General features: G+C 39.7%; 1 protein-coding gene across 2 annotated transcripts in view; it reads right to left on the reverse strand.

The window, feature by feature from the left end:
• Positions 1-20,853, reverse strand: part of SLC6A2 (solute carrier family 6 member 2) — a 71,756-nt gene that overhangs the window by 39,850 nt on the left and 11,053 nt on the right. For both annotated transcript variants that reach the window (XM_086620682.1, XM_086620681.1), the window contains 2 exons: positions 7,335-7,466; positions 3,346-3,583 (listed from right to left, as the gene is read on the reverse strand). In XM_086620682.1, coding sequence (XP_086476808.1) covers positions 3,346-3,583; positions 7,335-7,466 — 370 coding nt within the window. The remainder of the gene's footprint in view (positions 1-3,345; positions 3,584-7,334; positions 7,467-20,853) is intronic.

Genomic DNA, 20,853 nt, shown 5'->3' on the forward strand with positions numbered 1-20,853 from the left:
TGCTGGTGGAGATAGAGACAGTCAGCTCTGGTAGCTGCATGGTTTTAGGAAACAATCTACTCTAAATTCATGGTCAGGCCAGCTTTGTGTGAAGAATCATGTCCCAAAGAGAAGTGTCTGTTTCCTTTAGGGGTAGCCACACTTGCTTTCCGCTTGTGGCCTGTTTTGGAAGTACCTCTTCTCAGTCACTCTTGAACTGCACAATAGATGTTTGGTGTTTCTGGTCTCCCTGCTTCCAGTTCAGCCTGCCCACCAGAAGGCAAAAGTTTGCATATGTTCTTGATGTAAATATACAACCTAGAGAACCAAGTTCAAGCTATACCACTTCCCAAGTAGTCTTGAGGCTGAAGACTTAACTGCTTGGGTGCGTTTAGCCTCCTTAACAAGCTTTCCATAAGCCGCAGAGCATCCCAGTAACACAGAACAGCAAGTTCTTGTTATGCTAGTTACTGTGGTTGAAAACATGGCCTCAGATACTCCAAACTGGACGGTCTCTCGTATGCCTTGGTAGTACTGAGGAGAATAATGGAACTCACTTTCATCTCCACTGACAAAATCACTCCCTTTCTATGATGTTTTAAAGTGGGCACCAGTGCTATTGCTGTTTCAGTCCCTGTTTTAATAATGCTAATTATCACAGCTTGTTGTGTTAGAGGATGGGCTCCCATAGGTATCCCACTGAAGTCTGAGTGGTATAGTTTGATTTCCCTCTGGCATAAAAGTAGCCGCTCAATTTCCTTGTTTCTGTATATAACTGATAAAACCTCAAAATCTGAAATCTGCCGTATTAAATCTATTGCCCGAAAAGTAATTGTTTCTATTATTGCTAATATCTTGCACCACTGGATAGTAGTACGAACCTTAAGAAAGTAAACATGATTACAGAATTTGGAAACCAGTGTCTTCATTATGCTGTTGCTTAAACTCTCGTTCATCTACAGGATTACTGAGGAAGGATCAATTAGCTATCCAGTCAATTTAGGATTTCTAGCTGTAAGGAGTAGACTGACCTGACACAAACACAACTGTAGTTCTCTCTGGCAAAGATTTGTTGGTTAAGAAGGGGACTAAGGGCTATCTAGCAGAAAGAATCGGGTGTGATTCCTACACAAACACTTGGGTCAAGTTCAGCAGTCGTTCAGGCAGTAGTGCAATATGGTATAAGGACACCCAATATGCCTAAAGGAATTACTTGAAGGGGTTTTCGGAGGGAATGTAGCCAGTCAAGACCCTTACTTGAACTACTACTTAACATACTGCATCCAAAAATGGTGCGTCATTTTGTAAACCCACTATGCTGATGCAAATTTAATATTACATCATCACTTCTATTTCCTGACTTTGTTGCACGTAATATGAAACTTTATAAATCAGAAGATTCAGCTCCCTCTGTTGTGGAAGGACCATTAGAATGAGTTAGGTTATTGGATACAAGAGAAGAAACACTGTTTTCTGAATTGGGCTGTCTTTATTAGGTTGGATCTGAATACACTGTAACTTTGCACAAGTTTGAGTCCACACCTGAGCTGTACAGCTGCGCTTGATGAGCTAATCCACATCCTGGATAAGTGAACGTAATGCCCCTAGTGATTCCCTGTTTTTACAGCTGGGGAAGCAGATGTTATAGATTGTATTACTTAAGTGGTTATTCTAATTTTGGCAATATAGTCTAGTTGCTAATAAGTACAGGGCCTAGGGACTTAATTATGGCCCCAAAATTGAAGGATCAAAGCATAACGAAATGTCAAATTTCCTTTTATTCTTACTTTCTGAAAACTGCACCTTGAATCTATTTCATGGGGAGGAAAGAACCCTAATATTTCAAGTTTCAGTGTACAGAGAATCACTAATTGAGCTGTTCCCCAGATCAGTGGAAGTAAATCAAAACATTGAGAATAGATTCTACCACTACCTCACCCACTACAAATTCAAAATCGTACCCCAAGCATGATGTGATAACAGAAAATGCATAGAACCACTTTCAATTATGAAGGAGCAAAGCAAGAATATCTGAATTGCATTTTGCTTTACAAAGGCTTAAGCACAGGAAAATGATAAAGAAAACCTTTTTTTAAACACTGTTCTAATGAAAGTTCTGTAATGATGGAGTTCTTTGAAGATGCTGAACATACAACTTCTTATGGTTCACTTTCAAGTCAGGTTCTTTAACTGACTACACACCTATATAGGCTTTTGCTATAAATGATCTATCTTTGCATTTGAGTTACAAACACATCATATATTGTTTTTGGAAGGGCAGTAATTTCCTAGCTGTCATGATTTGCCATTGTAGTGAGTTCCTTTGAGCTCAACCCCCTGTATTGTTTTCAAAGCCCTGAGTTTAGCTTACCCAAACACCTGCCAACAGTTTGTGTATCACTACTGGTCTCTCACTGTGCAGTTTTCAGAGGAGAAGCTGCAGCCACAGATGTTTCAGAGCTATAAACACAGACCTCAAGATCCCTCCTGTAGCCAGGCATGGTGTAACACACACTAGGTTAACTGTGGTAGCCGTGGTGTCCTTTTGTTTCTACGGGGTTGGATGCACTGCTCGGCAGGTGTGTGCCCTGATCCCTTCTATTCCCAATGCAGAAATATTAATTGATGATTCAGATTAAATCAACAGCTGATTCAGCTAGCCTGATGCCCATCCTCCTTTCTTTATCCTAATCAAATCCTATTTTCCCCTGGAGGCCCATAATGCAATTATTTATACACAGATTGTTATCTTTGTTTATAGTTCAGTTGTTAATTTATATACCTTTTGATTTTGATTCCAAGTGTTTGGTTTGAGTGTGCCTTTGCCTGTCTTGGCCCATATTGCAGAATGCTCTTTTTCTTACGAATTAGAAAAAGCCTTTCTACAACTGTGGCACCATCCTCCTTGCCCATTGCTTCATCTCACTTCATTGAATTATTGAAGCAGCTGAGCACACAGAGGTCTGCTCTGAGATATTTTGCAAGTAGAGAAACAGGCCAACAGGCCAAGCCTGTTGAACAAATGATTATTTTAAAGCCTTCAAGTCAGCTCAGTTTGACATGCAGTTGTCTTTGTCAGAATATTGCTGTGTGTCCTTGCCCTGGCAAAGTTGGTGCGAGCAAAAGTGGTACATTGGGGAAGATTTCTGTCTTTGGTCCAATTCCATACGCATGTCCTGCGTTTGTGCAGCAGAAACTAAAGCTCACAGAGGCAAGAGTCACACAGGAGTACAGGTCAGCACTACAACTGCATTCTCACCGTAGGCTTCTGATGCTTATGCTAGAGGCTGGATGCTAAGCTATTTACCTTCCAGAGGAAACACTCTTAGACATAGAATTTTGAATAAATAGCAAAGTAATACTTACTCATAAAATTCAGCTGCAGGAGTGAGCTTATACTTTGAGTATTTGGTACCGTTGCCAAGCACTGATGCATTGAAGAGCTTGGGATCTGTACAGTTTGGGCTGTTCCAACTGTTGTCGCAGTTTGTCCAGGGGAGCTCAAATGTGAATGATGAAAATAGGTAATACAGAGACCAAGCTATGATAACGTTGTAGTAGAAACCCACGTAAAGAGCTATGAGTATCACTGCATAGCCTACACCTAAAGACAAAGGAAAACTAGATTACACATTGCATTTTACGTGCAACAGCGTATGCAAACAGTGTAGTTAAACTCAGCCATAGTTGCAAATTCATATTAGATTTTCAGACCAATAAAAGGAATTTTTGCCATGCAGTGTCACTGACCTTAAAACAAAAAATTACATTAATGCTTTTGGAAAATGACTGGCTTTTAGCAAGTCTAGTTGTTTGCCAGAAAAAGAAATTAAGCAGAGCAATGTCAAAATTTTCTCTTGTACAATTCTCTGGCTGATTTGCTTCCAATGCAGAAGATTGCAAGCCCATGTTAGGAGTGAAACTCACTTCATTTTCATAATGTTAGAGTCCTTGGCAGCTTTTCTTGGAAAAGTAAAGGTCAAGACTTAAGTGAAGTTTCCCTATGCCTCACGTTCCCACCCTGAGTTAGTTTGGAACAGATGCTGATTCCTCTCATGTTTCTTTCCCATTGTTACTCTCCAGATTGGCTTCCATCAACTTGTAATGAGGTCCAAAACATGCATGAAACAGTCTGTGTGGTTCCACTGAGAGGCTCAAGTGGTTCTTGGGCATGCCAGTAAATCTCGGTGAATATCAAGCTTGGGGCTGAACTGTGTGTGGACCTTCAAACCATTTCATTATCTACCCAGGATTACAGAATCCCCACTGTAAGCACTCTTGTGACTTTGAATGATTGGTTTGTATTTTTGCACGCTGTGAAGTGTGCTTGGAGGGTGCCTTCAGTGAGAAAGCCTCAGAGTGCCTGTTCTTCTCATTAAAACAGACATTTTCCAATGGTTTGAGAGGAAGCTTTGGTACTAATGTCAGAGCAGAGCAAAAGTTTGTTGCCAGAATTGTTCAGGAACCTTGCTTTACCTTGGTTTGTATCATTCTTCCTTTACTCTGAGCAGCATTGTTCTCTGAATCCTACTCCAAAGTTGTGTGTGTTACACTTAACAGAGACTATGGCTGGTTTATGACTATCATCACTGTACAGTCCCAGCACCGAAGTGTAAACCTTTACTCCTAAATTTCTTCAGTTTAGTTTTTTGGAGATACTGCATTGGAGGCCCAGCAGTTGGAGATGATTAGGCTTTCTTATTTCTTGACAAAGCAAGGAAGTAGCGCACACTTTGAGTATGAATCCTTGGGTTAAAATTTTCAGAAAGAAACAGAGGCTGACCTGGAAGGAGTTGGCAGTTCAAAGACTGCTGAATATACCAAAGTTACTCTTTGCTCTTCAGGAGGCTTTTAATATATAGACCAGTTTGCTCATCCCTAACACTGGGGAAAAGGTTGAGAAAGTAAAGCTGAAACTGTATCTTCAAATCCTTGGTGCTTAAATGAAACCAGTACATTTAACACTCCCACTCTAGTGATGCGTTATAATCAATAGAACGGAGCGGACTGGGGAAAATCACCCAAGGGGATAATTCTTAAATATTAATGTGAATGTTAAAATACTAAATATGAATAATATATATTGCACTGAAATTGGATGATTTCTGTTTTAAAAAAAGTGTTCCTGAAATTCCTCCAATTCAGGAGGACAATGGCAGGTGTTTAATATCAAGATTAAAAAAATACTGGATAAACTGTGTCTTAAATGTCACTCCTCAGAAAACATAAGAATGTTCAGGAATAGATTTGCTCTCCTGTGTCGAGATCTAGCTTTTCTTAAAAGTAATGCTGCACCACCCACACTCTAAAATAGACCCTGGAAATTGCAGGGAGAAAACAGACTGTGTTGCAGAGGTTACAGGGTATATTTTTAATTGCTTGCATTATGAGAGCATCTCATTAGAAGTGGAGTCCTTAGAATTCACAGCAATAATATTCATAGCTAAAATCAGTACTGTAGTGCTGTTCATTTAGAGAAGATGTTATAAATTTGCGTAGACTGTGTGCTTTTCATTTGAGTGAGAGATTTGAGTTATCCCAGAAACAACTCAACAGTATTACCAGTAAAATGTATTTATATGTTATCAGAAGATTTGGTCAAAACTTTAAAAATACTGAATTTATAGTAGTGCTGAGGTGCAAATACGACTCAATGCTTATTACTTTTTGAGAATCAAATAACTTATGCTATTCTATATCCTAGTCATATGAACACTTGAAAATCAACAGTAATGTATGTTTAGTCCACCTTGAAAATGTCAGCTTAAAAACACAGCTGGAATGTCAACAAGACTATACATGAAATAAGTTCTGTTTTCCTTTCTCATCATCTTTTCAATCCTGAAGTCAACAGATAAGGGCACCTCTGAGCACAGTGGTGTTTAGCTCAAATGCTTTCAGATCCTTACGGTCTAAATTTGCAGTTAGGTTTCCAAAATCCTCATTGCTGTCCAAAGGTATTAACTGATACCGGCAGGAATTTTGATTGAGCAAGGGTCTACAGTTTGCTGGGTGCTGGGATAAATTTTGTGTCCCGTGAAGGGATTATAGAAGGGCTAGGTAAATCAATATGAATTAATCTTAAAATTTTTGGCTGCATGTTTTATTAGCTTGCTTATTTGTTTTTTTATTGTATCTCTAATTTTGCTGTGAGTTTTGGGTTTGACTGATAAGAAAAAAATCTGCAGTTTTCCTATTCTGTGGCACTAGCCTCCTTGAAGAGAAAAACTGTATTTTGAGAAAAAAGACTAACATTTACTCAGGGTAACCTATATCCAAGCACCAGATCCGCCAAGTTTGGATCGCTGTTGTTAAGCTTCTCAGCTTTTGTCAGTCATGGGATGAATATGATCTGAATTTTAAGCTTCTAAGATCAACTGAGCTTGAGTGGTTTCATTTCGGATAGCTCTCTGTTGAAAAGATTTTAGATATAATCTGGTATAGATATAAGGGAATTTACAATTTTTGCTGGTAAGCAATGCTTGAGAAAATTCTTGATGCTCCTTAAGAAATACTTGTTTCATCTACAGAAAGCGTAAGTCTTCCCCTACGGAGATCCCTTTATCCATGATCAATGCCAAACAGCCTGATCAGTATCCAAACACCCCACCTCGGCTATTTCTTCCGTACAGCATGATTGCAACTCAATGCACGAGACAACACTCCACAGCCTTTTGCTCAGTGATGCTGGAGAGTTAACCCCAGTGGAAAATGACAATAGTAACAATAATGTGCAGGTTCTAGTAAGTGCTTTTCATTGCTAGATTTGAAAAGCACTTTACAAAATCTATGAGAATCATTGCTCCTGCTTCACAGGCAGGAAGACTGAGGTGTAGAGCAACGGATAACTCGCGTGGCGTTACAAGCCTAACGGCTGAACTACAGTCTTTGCAACTCCATTTTAGTGTTCCAGCCACTGTGGCACCCCGACTGCTGCAGAGAAAGCTCCACCCAGAGATCTGAATGGAGTCACTGGTTTTCTTAGTCACTGGAGGAGACAGGGCTGAGTGGGATTTGGTATTTCCAAATGTTTGCATTGCCAACCCCTGCCTTCACCTAGAGATACCCAGTTTCTCCCACTCCCCAAGAGGCAGGGGAAAGGGAGGACAGGGCTGAACTGCTCCTGCTCATTGCTCTCTGTTGCGCTCCTCAGGAATCACCCTGAAGATGATTTCTGTGGCTTTTCCCATTTGTGCTCCACTTGTGATAACAAAAAGATTTCTGACTTTAAGGGTTGGGGAAAGGTCAGCAAATATCATGCTGTCTGTGGAAAGATGAGAGACCTTTATTTTGTTTGTGATCACAAGAGTGTGGCACCCTCGCGGTGTTACTCAAGTGAGCAGAGAGACACTTACCTTTGAAAACTGGACAGATTTTCCACACAGTGGCAGCCCCTTCTCGGTTATACTGTCCCAGTGCTAATTCCATATAGAACAGGGGCATTCCAGCAATGATTAGGAAGAGGATATAGGGAATAAGAAAAGCACCTGGAAAGAAAATAATTAGACATTATGGACTATGTTTTGGTTTACCTTTTGCTTTCTCTATTGCTTACTTTTACTGTCTAAAGACAAAACCATTGTGTTTAGGAAGTAGAAAGGAACTATTAGGAAGGAGGAACCCATGTTCTCTTGTCCCTTTCCTGAATATTTTAAAAGTCTCAGAGACAGAACTCCTGAAAAAAATTGTAGAGCATGGCTTCTATTTCTCTCTAGTGTTTCCCCTCTGCTTTTTGGCTTCAAAGGGAAAAAAAAAAGTGTACCTGAAAATTAATCCCTAACTGAATAAGAAATGATGCTGAACACACTTGCAGAGCTAAAAGGCAAAGGGGCTATGAAAGATTTTAAGGTTTTTTTAGTACAGTATTTTCAAAAGGGAACATGGAGGCCAGCAACAGAGGGAGAAAAATGTCGTGTGAGTTCCTGTAAGTGAGGTTTAAATCATACTGTGTAAGGTGTCTGCAGGAGCCTCTGGCTTGAAAATTAATCACTACTAGTCAATTATCCGGAGTTTGGGTTTCCATGGCATACTTTGCTTTTTGCTGTAATAAATTCCCTTATTCTTATGAAATGTGATAGACAATGCACTCCTTTCCAACCTAGTGATACTCATGGCCGTTGATGCGGAGTATGAACTCGGTCTCACTGCTAGGCCCGAGTATAGCATCTTTATATTGCAACACGACAGTGCCAGGGCTGCCTGCACCTTCCTGGAACACATAACTGTACTTGATTGAGGATTCTTCTGTGAGTTCATACCACAGAAACTGTCACCTGTGGAAAAATCATGATGCGCATAAAAAGTATTGCCAACTGATGTACAAAAGGACCGTCTAATGTAGAAACTATTGGAAAATTTCTTAGCTGTTTTATACATTCCAAATCACAGAAAGAAGACTCCCCCAGTGCATGGCTGCGTGTGATAGTATAAAACAAGTATAGTTGGTGTCATGTTTAATAACTGGCTGTTCTGTCAGTCCTCTACTTTGTATGATACCTGTAAAGTGTAGCTTTAATTTTATTGTATAGCTTACTTGGTCTGGAACAGTTCAAGTCATGTAAAATTTGTGCATATAAAAATGATCAGATCATTTTGATAAATCAGGAGCTAACAGAGTAACTACATATCCTGAATAATTTACTGCTGTCCTTAGGAATTGCATACGAAAAAGAATCTAGCTTGTGAAAATCATGGTTAAATTGTTCAGCAAAAGAAAAACAGCAGCAGCTGTCTAACTCTCCCAAAAACAAGCAGTAGGAACTCTGGCAAACCTTTAAAATCTGCTGTACTGGTTTAGTAATTTGAAAAGTTCCCATGCAAAAAGAAGTAAGTTTGCATTGCTTCTAAATATATAAACTTACAGAAGGTACGTGTAGTCTATAAAAGCACAAAAGCTAAAAGGATGACTGTAGAGGTCGAAAACATGCCAGTAGGCAGAATAAATTGCATATTTACAAAGAACTCTGAAACTAGGGTCATGCTTATAGAAGTCTGAATAGTTGTTGCTCCTTTATCTTTCATGTTTTCAAGATATACTAGTGTAAGCTGCCTAACATGACTGTTCAGAGGGGGAATTTTGAGCATATACTGGAGAATAAGAATGGAATAACAAACTCTATTCTCTTAGTCATACCACAAATCTACTCCTAAAAGTAATGTGCTGTAACATAATAGTAAGGACAATGTATTCAGCATTCAGTTGTAAGTTTAGGCATTTGAAAGGTGAAATCTTGCAGTGAAACAGAGCAAGGTGTATCAAAAGAAATGAAGAATAGCTTAAAGCTTTGAGAAGGGATCCTAAAAGCTGAAATACATTGATTGTATCACTTTGGGGGAAAGAATCTTATTCATGATGTTTATACGGAGTGTAGTGTGAATGCAGGTGCATTCACATAAGCTGCTACAGTAGCTGTGATACATGTTTTAATAATATTTCAGTGTTGTTTGTAAGCCACTTTCTATGATTGTCATGTTGAACTGTCATATTTTGAATGTTGTAGAGAAAAAAATGTTTGTTTTCCACAAATACTTGATACCCTGCAGTTCTGAGCTCCATTCAATGTTGAAACATTCTCAGCTAAATCAGCTGGGATACTATGTATTGCTTTCACTATATCTAGTATTTAGGAAAATTATTTTAGGTGGTTCTGCTGTCAGATTCCTTGTAAGTGACAGCCTTTGAAGTGCCATTCTTGTCTTGCTCGATAGCGTTACAGCGTGTGGAGCTGACTCACAAACCTCGCTCGGATTTGGCAGGTACGGAGTTTGCAGAGAGTGCTGTTTGATTAACTTTAATGTCAACACACTGTGGAAAACATGATGCCACAAATCGAATAGGGAGATTCGTGTTTGAGAAAATTAATCCTGGAGATGCGTAGTGGACAGACGCACTAAATGCTAGTTTAAAATACATGTTTTTTAAGTATGACTAATAGCATGATGAACTGTGAAGTGTACTGTACTCAGGCATACTTACTCAAGCGTCATCTATTTGGCTGCGAGTCATTCCAGGCTTTAGTTAAAGGAGGTTTCTTTCTTTTTTTCCTTCCCCCGCCTGCCCCCACAAGGGATTAATAAGGTGTGGTGTCATTTTCAGCAAGGAGCAGTTACACAGTGTGGCAGGGTTTCATAGCTGGGTTACTTTTCAAGTAACTAAATGATTGAAGTATTTTGAAATTGAGATAAATATCAAAGTAAGGGTGCTTAGTCACATTGACTTTGTGTTTTGTAGACTTCTGGAAACTTCTTCTTTAGCAGCTTCTGCTTAGGTAAAAAAATACCAAAAAGTCAAGTATTTTTAAGCATCTTGATATTTGCTTTTCTCTTCCCAGCCAATATCCAAAATCAAACTTTATGGTCTTCACTGAGCCCTGTCTGAGATCATGGGCACTTCAAATGAAAATAAATGATGGTCAAATTGGTGCAAACTAGAATGGTATGTAAATGCTTATACACGGCATGTGTGTGATACATATGATCAGCCTCACTCTGTGATTGCACAGGGGCTCCATCACAGGACTGGTTTGTGTGCAGTATGTTGCAAACGAGGTGGTTTTTGGAAGGAGACTTCATACCGTCCCGTATGTGCGAACATCCTGCAGGCCAGGGAGGAGGCAAACCGGCGTCCTCGTGGACCTCTTGCTTTAGATCTCCTGGTGTGAATTTGAGCATCACACCAGACTTGTCTGAAGGAGCAGCCTCGCTCTTAATGCCTACCTGGTCTATGAAGTCGAAATGTGTTAGGAAAAGTGACACGATGCCAGCTGTGTCACTCTGGCCGGCACCACTGACCACAGAAACTGCTGTGCTTTAATTGCGTGAATCCAAGGGGCCCAGACAGCTGGACTCTTAGGGAGCACGCAGTTTGGCTAACACTTCGGATTAGCTTGCCAAGATCTACCTACCTCAGAGAGCTGAGGGAACGCCGTCTGTGGGATTGCTGCGTTGGCAGTAACATGCTGATAGCACTCAAGGGGATTCCACTCCCCCACTGTGTGATGGGATGGGGCTGAGCACACAGCTGCATCCTACAAGGCAATACTGGTCTCAGCAATCCCTAATGGTTCCTAATTTCCCTTTACAGCTAAAAATCTGAACTAATTAACATCTGTAATACAGCCCTGGCGTAAGAGCCGTACTTGACTTGCTACTGAGTCACACGTAGTTCAAAAGCCACACGTTGGCCTTGGACTGTTGTGGATTGCTACATCTCTCTGGTAACAGATTTCATGAGACCCATATACATCCCTTCAGGTACCAGCGTATACACGGAGCTAAGACAGCCTTGTGTCTCATGCAAGACTAGACTAGGTCAAACCCTCAGCTTCTACAAGAACCATCTGTGCGAAACTTCAAGTGGAAACTTACACAGAAGTTTTTTTAAAAAAACTATTACATTTAATTAATGAAGGACAAAATAGAAGATGGGCTTTGCATTCTTGTGTTCAGTGCCAAAACAACTTCTTAATTTTGGTATAACAGAATCCATGCAGAGAGTGTCTCCTCCCTCTGTTCCTCAGCATTTACAGCATCCTAGGGGGTGGGAAGCAAAGAAGAATACAGCTCTAAATATGCCTCTCGATCCTACAAGGAGGTCTCATCTCTTTTTAAATACCAGAAAGAAAGAAGCATTAATTTACTAATGACTGGAAAAAGATCATTTAAACAGCTGCTGTTATCCTAAAACTATTTGTTGATGGACATACAAGAAGCAGGCCAGGCCAGGGGTAGTTGAAACGACTTTGAACTATTTGTGCTCGTTAGCCTTCTGTGTTTGTTACCATAGTTATTCTAGTCAAAATGTTAACTGGCAGGGATGTCTGCTGAAACAACAAACTTTGAGCAAGTATTGCAGTGTATTTTCAGATAGGAGTGTTTCCAATATTTGTGCAGGAAAAGAGTCTAAAAACAAAGATCTCCCAGTTGGTGAATTGAAATACAAGCTAATCTCTGTACCTGATCAACACTGTTTGTTTTTTGCATACAGAATAAATAGTACTTCAAACAATATGAGCGAACAGTTGATAGAATGCAGTACGTTTGCTCAGACAACAAAGAAAATGAGTGGAAACTCTAATCTATGCAGATTTTTGTGAATGAAAAAGGAAGTCCCGGATGCAGAGATCTTGGAATCTAGATTGTACAAGATCACCACAGGTAGGAAAACTGGGTGATAGGAAAGGCAGGGATTTCGTAGTACGTAAATGTTAGTTCTGGCTCTTCAGCAGGCAGGTACCTCTGAAGGAGGAGACCTTGGGCCTGCTCCTGATTCCTGGGAAGAAGGGATGGAAGCGTAGACCTTTACTGACCTGAGATTAAAAGCAACAAGAGTTTGCGTGGTATAGCAAAGAGAAGCCAGAAATACAAAGGAGCGTGATGTAACCTCGGTGTCAAAGCCAAGATGATGACTTTACCAGCAGCTGTATATGATGATGGTGAGCCCAGCCAGCAATAGGTTATAGTAGTCAAAAGTACCATTTTTCTGCAAAACAGATCGCATGACATACTATAAAAATTTCAGCAGCACTTTGCACATATAAAATCCTCCAAGTATGCAATATAATCTTCCAAGTATGCAACCTTTTTCATGGAAAGTATTTCTGAATCATAAAACCAATGGAGCTATACCATGGTGAGTGACATTTTTCTTTTGAAGCCTTTATATTTAGCTACTCCCTCCAACAAACTGTTGCTAGATGTGAACCTATTTATATTTCTACTCTCAATTTGGGCTCAGAGCCTTCATTTTTTTCCAGAATTCCAATTTTAATAGCGTTCCTTTCACTCAAAAGAAAGTGAAAACATACTTTCCAGAAATGGTTCAATGCTGTTCACGGGCTGATGCCAACTGAAGCCTGCATTTTTTTGTCTTGAGCTGTTAACCTGCTACTGCCTTGAAATCCCTTGAAAGGCAGTGTATTTATAAGCTGATCACTGGGTTGTAATAGAAAGAGTTACCCAAGCCCTTCCATGCAAACCCAGTCATGGCTTTGGCTTTTTGTAACAAGAATAATGAGCTAAAGAAACCCATTAGTAGCTATTTTGAACAAATTAATGAGAGTTAAATATACCCAGCCACTCAGAGCAGCGTGATTCATTCATAAATAACACCCAAGTCACTGGCCAAGGTCCTATTTACATAAATTAATGACATGATCACATTTATAACAGTGTCTAGTTTGAAGATAATCACAGGAACATACAAGAACAGAACCCTGGCCTATGTTGTTTGATAGGAAATTCAAGAATAAATAAAGAGACATGGTGGATTTGAGAGAATATAGATCAGGTTGGTCCAAGGTGGCCAGTGTGGCAGTGGAAGCTGTGGAGCTTTGCAGGAGGTTCCTGCTGCTGACCTTCACAACACTCTCACTGCTGCTAGTTTAGCCATTCCCCTCTTCTGCGGTGAGTGTGACCATAGAGAGTCCAAAACTTTGCTTTACAAGGTTGCAGTGATAGCTTTTGGTTTTACATCATGCCTCCTTATAGCAGAGGTGCTATTGGAGCTGGCCCCTGTTTTTTCTACATAAAGTAATTATCAGCAAGGTGAGTTTTGACAATAGTTTGGTAAGTAAATAACTCGGAGTTTATAACAATGTGAAGTCTAGCTACTAACATTCCTGCCCAAATTCATCTTGAGTTTGTGCCTTTTTCTAACTACCTGGCTCGTTTAAACAAGAAATGAGAGTAAGTGAGCTGGAATGTGGAGCCAGCTTGTAGACTGCTTTGTTACATGATTTATGAAATCCCTATTACTAATGTTCAATAGGACAGGGTTTGTAGGAGTGGTAGTATCCTTCCCTGGAACAGCTAACACTGCTGGGAACAAAATGGCAAACTTTCTAGTCCACAAGCTCTTCAGAAGGTGCTGGTCAGGGGAAGTGCGTGGTACTGGACCGCTGTGTCAGCGTGCAGATGCCTAGATAGAGGATGCTGCTGCTTCATAATAGATACAATAATAGATTCTTTAGCCTACAAGATGCTAAATTAAGAGGAAAAAATACTAATTATCATTTTATTAATAGGAGTGTTCTATTCCTGTTTTCCCCAACCTTGCAATTATTAGGGATGACACAGGGATATATTCACCTGCAATTGCATATCAACAAAACCACCCATGTAAGGTGTAGGCTGTACTTGAGATGTACAAAATCAAGTGTCTGTCAAAATGTAGCCTGACTTACTGGTGGCAGAACATCCATGGCTAATAATATTTTTGAATGAAGACATCGGAAGCTATTTGCTGTGAGCTTGTGGATCAAGATAAGCAGGTTTTGCTGGATTCCAGCACTAGAAAATCCATAATAACATAACTCCACATGATAATTTTCCTTGAAATGTCTGTACTGAAAAGCTGTTTTTTGTGATGTACAGAATATAGTCGTCTTTATGAAAGAAAATACTACTTCATCAGCTTTAGCTGTCTCTTAACTGTAGGGAAGTCCTTGCTTGGTGCCAGGAAGATTTTGGCAACTACAGTTTCACTTCAGTTCAGATACAGACTGTTAGTCATAGTTTTCTCTCCCTTCTCAGAGAACTTGTATGTTCATTTGTGTTTGTTTTGTCTCAGTCAGCTGTAAAGTAAAATGAATGTTTTCAAAATTTATGGATCCATCTGATTTTGATGCCAGAATGGATTGTTAGATACTTTGATCAAACGTCCTAACATAAACCAGAGTTTCAGACAGAAAAACATACAATCATGATTTGAAGATACCAGGCAGATCCTTTGCTTTTTTTGATAGTTTATTTCATAGATTAATAACTTTATTCTTATAACAACTAATAAAAAAAAAATCACTTTTTCTAATTTGAATATATCTTGCATTTGATTGTGGCAGTGCTTCCCTGATAAATTAAAATACCCTGCAATACTTTCTGTTTCCCTCCTGTGAAGACGTTTAAGGGCTGCAATCAAGTGTATCAGTGATTCCTGCTTTTCTGTCTAAAATTCCCACCTTATAGGTATTTCTTGGTAGAGCAGGTTCATATATTGGCAGGTTGAAGAGTTATGTGGGCACTTTTTGTACCCACGTTAAGTTATGGTACCCACTTTCTGAGCTGTGTATTTGATGCTTCAGGAATGCCAAGTTTATATCCCTGAGATGTCCCTCCACCTTACTAGAAAAGAGCCTGGGATGAATCCTCTGGATTTCAGCCCCTCGTTTAGGCAGTGTTAGTCCTTGCTTTGGTCTTTCTACTCTTTCTAACATCCTCAGGATTGCCCTCGTGGGAGCTGCTCACTGTCCTGTGTACAGTGTACAGGATGTACGTGGGGAGACTCGTCTAGTTCTGCCACCTGCCTTGGGTGCCTAATACAAGGTGATACGAGTGTCCTGGCAGAGCTAATTAGAGCCACAGCAGTCGCTCATGTACAGTGAGACAAGGCATGTTGCATGTGCTTTGTTCTGTACATGGAACTGCAATTTCTGGCCCGCAACACAACCTCAGATGGAGGGTGTTTCTCTTAAAGACTGCTTTTCTTTTGCGGGTTGTCAAAATAAAAAAACCAGCCCCAAAGTTAAGCACCCTCTAGAGAGGACACAGTACCCGTTTTAGGCAGCATGAGGTTCATAACTGTGCCAGGGTAAAACAAAGTGCTTAAGACATCTTAAATCAGCTCTAGACAAGTGCCAGGCAGCTTTCAAGAGGATTAATGTACAAACCAATAGGAGGTAAATGCCTTGCCATTCTGCTAGAGAAGAATCAAGTATAAACACTCTGAGGTACGTTTAAAACCTGCCTTACCATTTAGTGATTGATGCAATTTTAAGTTGTAACTCCAATTTTTGGACTCAATGACCAAAGCAAAACATTCCTTTTCCTTCCAGGCTTTATTAGAGACTTATTTGTAATTGTGTAATACTTTCTGTACTATCTTAATCTTTACAAACCCTTTCACAACAGAATCCTCTGAATTCTTCCTATCAAAGGGTTGTGTTCTATCACAGAAGTACGAGACAGTTACACGTTCCTATCTGTGAGAATTCTAGTAAATCTAACCTTTACTCTCAGTTGGTACAAATGAAGCCTTCAGGACAAATGTTCTTTCTGATGCCACTAAAGGAAGCAGAATATAACTATGCTGAAAACTACATATAATCACATTTATACAGGGCTTTAAAGTAGAAGGTGAACAGTTACATAACTACAGAGCCATTCTCTGTGTTTTATTAAAACCCACCTAGGTTTTCTATCAACGCTACTGGGAAGTATTCTTTATGTACAGTTTTCTGGCACATCTATATTTCTTAGACATGCTATATAAACTGCAAAGTACAGATTTCACACATTTTGAAATGGATAGTATGCTATCTAGCCATAAATATTTTCTTATTTAAGACAAATATTGCATCAGTTTAATTTATTTGTAAACTTTAATGGCTGTGTGTGATGCTGTGAGCAACAATTTTGGCAAATTTACCACTACAGTGTTGGCTATTACTGCATATTTGCCTAGAGCAAGACAAAACCCTGTACTTTGATAAAAGATTATAGTTGCTGTTGGATTGTTGTAAAATTTTGGAAGGTTTGGGCGAGGATAGCTTCCAAATGGCTGTGGCTTCTTTACTTTGTACCTTTCTTTTAGCACCGAACACAAGAATTTCACAAAAACTGTCACAGCATTGTTCACAGAAAACCTTTCCATTTGGAAAAAACCTGCATTTGGCCTATGGTAGTGCTGGTAATACTCTATATGTGATGCGCAGCCATCAGGTGGGGTCTCTGAGAATTGGAGCATTGTGGGCACAAAGCAAAACTTTTCAGGAGCATGCTTGCAACAGGAGGACTGTAAGAACTGCTTCTCCTGATGTTCCATTCCTCCAAGGGGTAAACTGCATCTCACCTAAACCAGTATGAAACCACAACAGTGGTGCATCAATCTAGCTGTACTGGCTAGCAACACCCTTCCTTTATTTTCTGTCCGACTACTCTCCCTCTTCTATGGGAATTAATCAGACAAAAGTTTTTATTTGTTTGAAACCTGAGCTTTATGTTTGTTCTTATTTAGTGGACTATTTTCCTCATATGATTCAAGCAATGAAGTAAATTTTCCCCTCGGTCCAAGCTGTCCAGTACATACTTTATCAATGCCATTCTGCACAGGGCCTCCTAGCTTGAAATGCCATAGAAGAATGTGAAAGTGACCTCGGGGCCCATCACAGCTCACTGCCAAGATGAAGCAGAGGCCTGTTAACAGCTTGAAGCAAAATCCTTCTTGTTTCATTACAGTGCAGACTTTTGCTAGGGCAAGTTGTGAGGCCATTTTATTCACTGATTACTCGGACCTTATGATAAACCAGTGTGGCTGAGCTTGGTGTTTTCAACATATCACACATGTTGGGTTTTTTTTTTTTCATATTTCTAAACAGCTTTTAAGCACATGATAGCTCATGACTGTACAACAGTATTTAGAAGGAAAAATGTAGGTGAACTTGAAGATCTCAAAATCTTTTAATTTAGGGTTAGAGACAGTGATTTTGTCATCAGCCTCTGTATTCATCAAAGAAGGATTAACCTGTGATTTAGGAATAGCCTGGTAACTGTTTTCTTTCACTTCCTTTTAGGAAAGAGTCATGGGAAAGAGTAACCAATGCCAGCTATATTCCTCCAACTGTCAATTTCAAAAATTCAAAATCCATGGGTTAGTCCCCAGAATAATTTAAAATGTTTTAAAATGTAAGATCATCTCTTTTACTTGCCTGCTGGCATTTAGTCTTGTACTTGCTTTGTATTTTCCCAGCTCTTCTCTTTAACCCTGAGAGCCAGAAAGAGATTCTTGCCTAATCATTGTCTCTATGAAACTGTGAGAGTAAAAAGCACTTCTTAAAATAATACTTTTTTTTTATTGGTGAGCCCAACATAGGAGAATGCTGAGGCCATAGTCTAACCCCCACAGAGTAAATTCATTTTGTGTAATAGTGACCATCATCTATGTAAGTCCTGACATTTTGCTTATTAGGTAAAGTACTGAGCTATTGCACTGAGTGAAGATCAGTTATTAGTCAGTGGAAGTCTTCTATATCAGTTTAGTCTGAATAGTTTTTTATTACTTTACTCTGTTTTCCTTCTCACATAATTCTTAGTCTGGAAATTCTGTCTACTTAGGAGTCCTTAAGAGAGAGAGACGTCTGTTATTTGGGTTGAAATCCTGGCTCTGGTGACGTCAATGGAAAAAAAACACCCATTGACTTCATCTGGGTCAGGATTTCTCCCTTGTGGTTTACGAATCTATTGATTTTAACTAAGGCTGTAGAGCCATACATAAATGAGAAACGAACTGCAGAAAAGGAGCAAATGATCAAACTCTTCCCCAAAACAAAATCCTGGAGTGTCTCTGGTCTCACCACACCTGCCTCATGATCTCATTGACACATCTGCTTTTCTCTTTAGAGAGGAGACAAAAGCACTGAGTAACACAAGCTATTCCTTACTTTTGTGATAAATCTTATTTATAAGATGCCTGTGTACAGCTATAATCAGCTCTTAGTTGGGGGCACGTGCTTTTGAGCTTTCTTCTAGCATCAGTCTCATTGGGCATCAGTAGATAGATACAGTCCTGCATGCTGATGAAGAGTCATGTAGCAAAGATACTTTTGAGTATCTTCTAAGCTGTTAACTTGATGTTTTGATAATACTTGGCCTTGAGCTTTCTAATATCATAGTTAGTCCAATAGACTTAATTGTTCTTGCTCACTGAAACTCTTTGCTTTCTGTTACTGGTGTTGTGAAATAATGATGCGTCTGCCAAGAAGGCAAGGCACTGAGGCCTGCTGGAAGATGGGTTACATCAACATTGAAGAAGAAGAAAACAGAAAAAGTGTGGCTTGTTATTGTAGAATGGTAATGAAAGTCTGTATGGCGCTCGTTTGTTTTCCAAAGGTAAATTTTTTGAGAAGACTGCAGAGAACAACCTCCTAAACTTGATGTTTGAGAAATTATTTCCTCCTATATTATTCCTTGAGGGGAAGAGACTGTATCTCCATTTTAATGTTGCAGTCATTTAAAAAATGGTGTGTTCAGAGGGTAGCATCTTGTTAGCAATGGATTGCCTTCTTGCTGTTAATTGTGGCCACGTTGACAAGTGAGATTCTTCGTGTGAATTAGGCATTGTTAAAAGCTGCCACTCCTATAACGTCCTAACAAATGAAATGAATCAAGAAATCCAAGAAGGGTCTGCTTGGGAAAAATCATTGCTCTTACTGGGCAGCTCTGTATTTGAGGGTCATGAGATACCCTGTTAGGTCCTCCAGTAATTCTTTTTTTCCTGGAAATGCAGTGGGTGGCTGTTAGATTCATTAGCAGGTTAGGAGCTACTCAGATCTATAAGGATCTGCTGCTCCACCTTGTGGTCTGCAAAAAGTTCTCCGTTATTCTGTTCTGCAGTGGTGTGTCAGAAAGTCCAGCCTCTCCCCCCTTTTTTATTAAACTGGAATTTGACTGGAATCAGTATCACACTTTTCCTCAAGATAAGGATCTTAAGGGCAAGTGACGTGTTGTCACCTTTGGCATGCTTCAGGATAGACATTGCAAGAGGTGTTTGGTTACAGAAGAGAAAAAGGGAGAAAGAGAAAGAAAAGTTAAATTAGTCAAGAGTGCTATTCAGTACACGCAGCTCCGAAGGTTCAGAATAAATTATAAATAGCCAGCAAAAGATACGATACACAATACTCAGCTGCTTTTCTCAGTACGTACGCTAGGCCCGTGGTAACAGCTTGTTTGTATGGCCAGGGAGGCAGTCGGGTAGGGTGTATTCCATACTGCCAATGGGCCGGAAAATCAGCGGCTTCCCACAGTTCTGCAGACTTCAGTCAAGACGAATGCTGTGCAATTAGCCAGCCACAATCCTCCCTGCGCATCGGTGCCACAAAAGCTGTTTCTCAAACTAACAAGAGTGCTGTAGCAAGACATGGCTTTTCACTTACTCTGTTACCAGCTGCAGTGCCTGGAAATCACGCAAGATTTTTCTCCAGCTCTGAAATAAAGACTGTAAAGGAGTAATAATTGTTCTGCTGTTGAAATCACAACTCCTGTGTAATTCAGTGGGGTGGGATCAAACTGGTACTGCTCTTCTGGTGCTCAGTTGGTTCTAGGGAAGCAGTTTATAACAAAGGCTTTACACTTGTGTAGTTTAACACCGCTGGTCTGGTAGTGTTTGATCCTATTTTGAACACTTAAATTAGTGTGTATATCCTTAAACAATAGCCAAACAATAGCAACAAGTTAATACCTACATTAAGAGCACAGCTTCTGCAATCGTTTGTGCTTCTGGAAGTGAGTGGTTGTGCTCATAAAGCCTTAAAGAGTAAAGCACTAGAAAAATTACCATCCTCTATAAAAAGGCTTATTTTATAATAAGGGCAGCTTGTCTTACGGCATACAAGCAATCAGAACGCTAGTCATAAAAAACATTTATGGACTGGCAAAAGACAACTGCCTGCCCAGTCCTGTCCAAGTTTTGATTAGTTATCACAGAATTCTGTGCACTGGAAACTTGGTCGTGTGCTTTGGATGAATATGAGTGTAAATAGATGACTTACGTAGCCAGACCTCCCTGCTGACAATTTCTGTTCCTGAATGGTGGACCCTAGTTCTTAGTGGTGTACTGTGCTGTCACCTTTGTCATGCTTCAGGAGAGAGATTGCAAAACTTATTAAAATAGAGAATAGGGGAAAGGAGAAGGAAGAGTGAAAATAAAACAAAGGATAGCTTTGATAAGTAGTTTAGAGATTTTTTCCTATGGTCTTCATGAAGAATAATATGTCACGAGGCAAGGAACTTAACTGTTTCCCTTCCATTCCCCCCTGCTCCTTCCTCCTTCTTTAGGGATTAAAGGTTTCAAAATCTGTATGGCTAAAATTATGTATGTTGAAT

This window comes from Tauraco erythrolophus, chromosome 15 (assembly GCF_009769465.1).
Source record: "Tauraco erythrolophus isolate bTauEry1 chromosome 15, bTauEry1.pri, whole genome shotgun sequence".
Classification (NCBI taxonomy): domain Eukaryota; kingdom Metazoa; phylum Chordata; class Aves; order Musophagiformes; family Musophagidae; genus Tauraco; species Tauraco erythrolophus.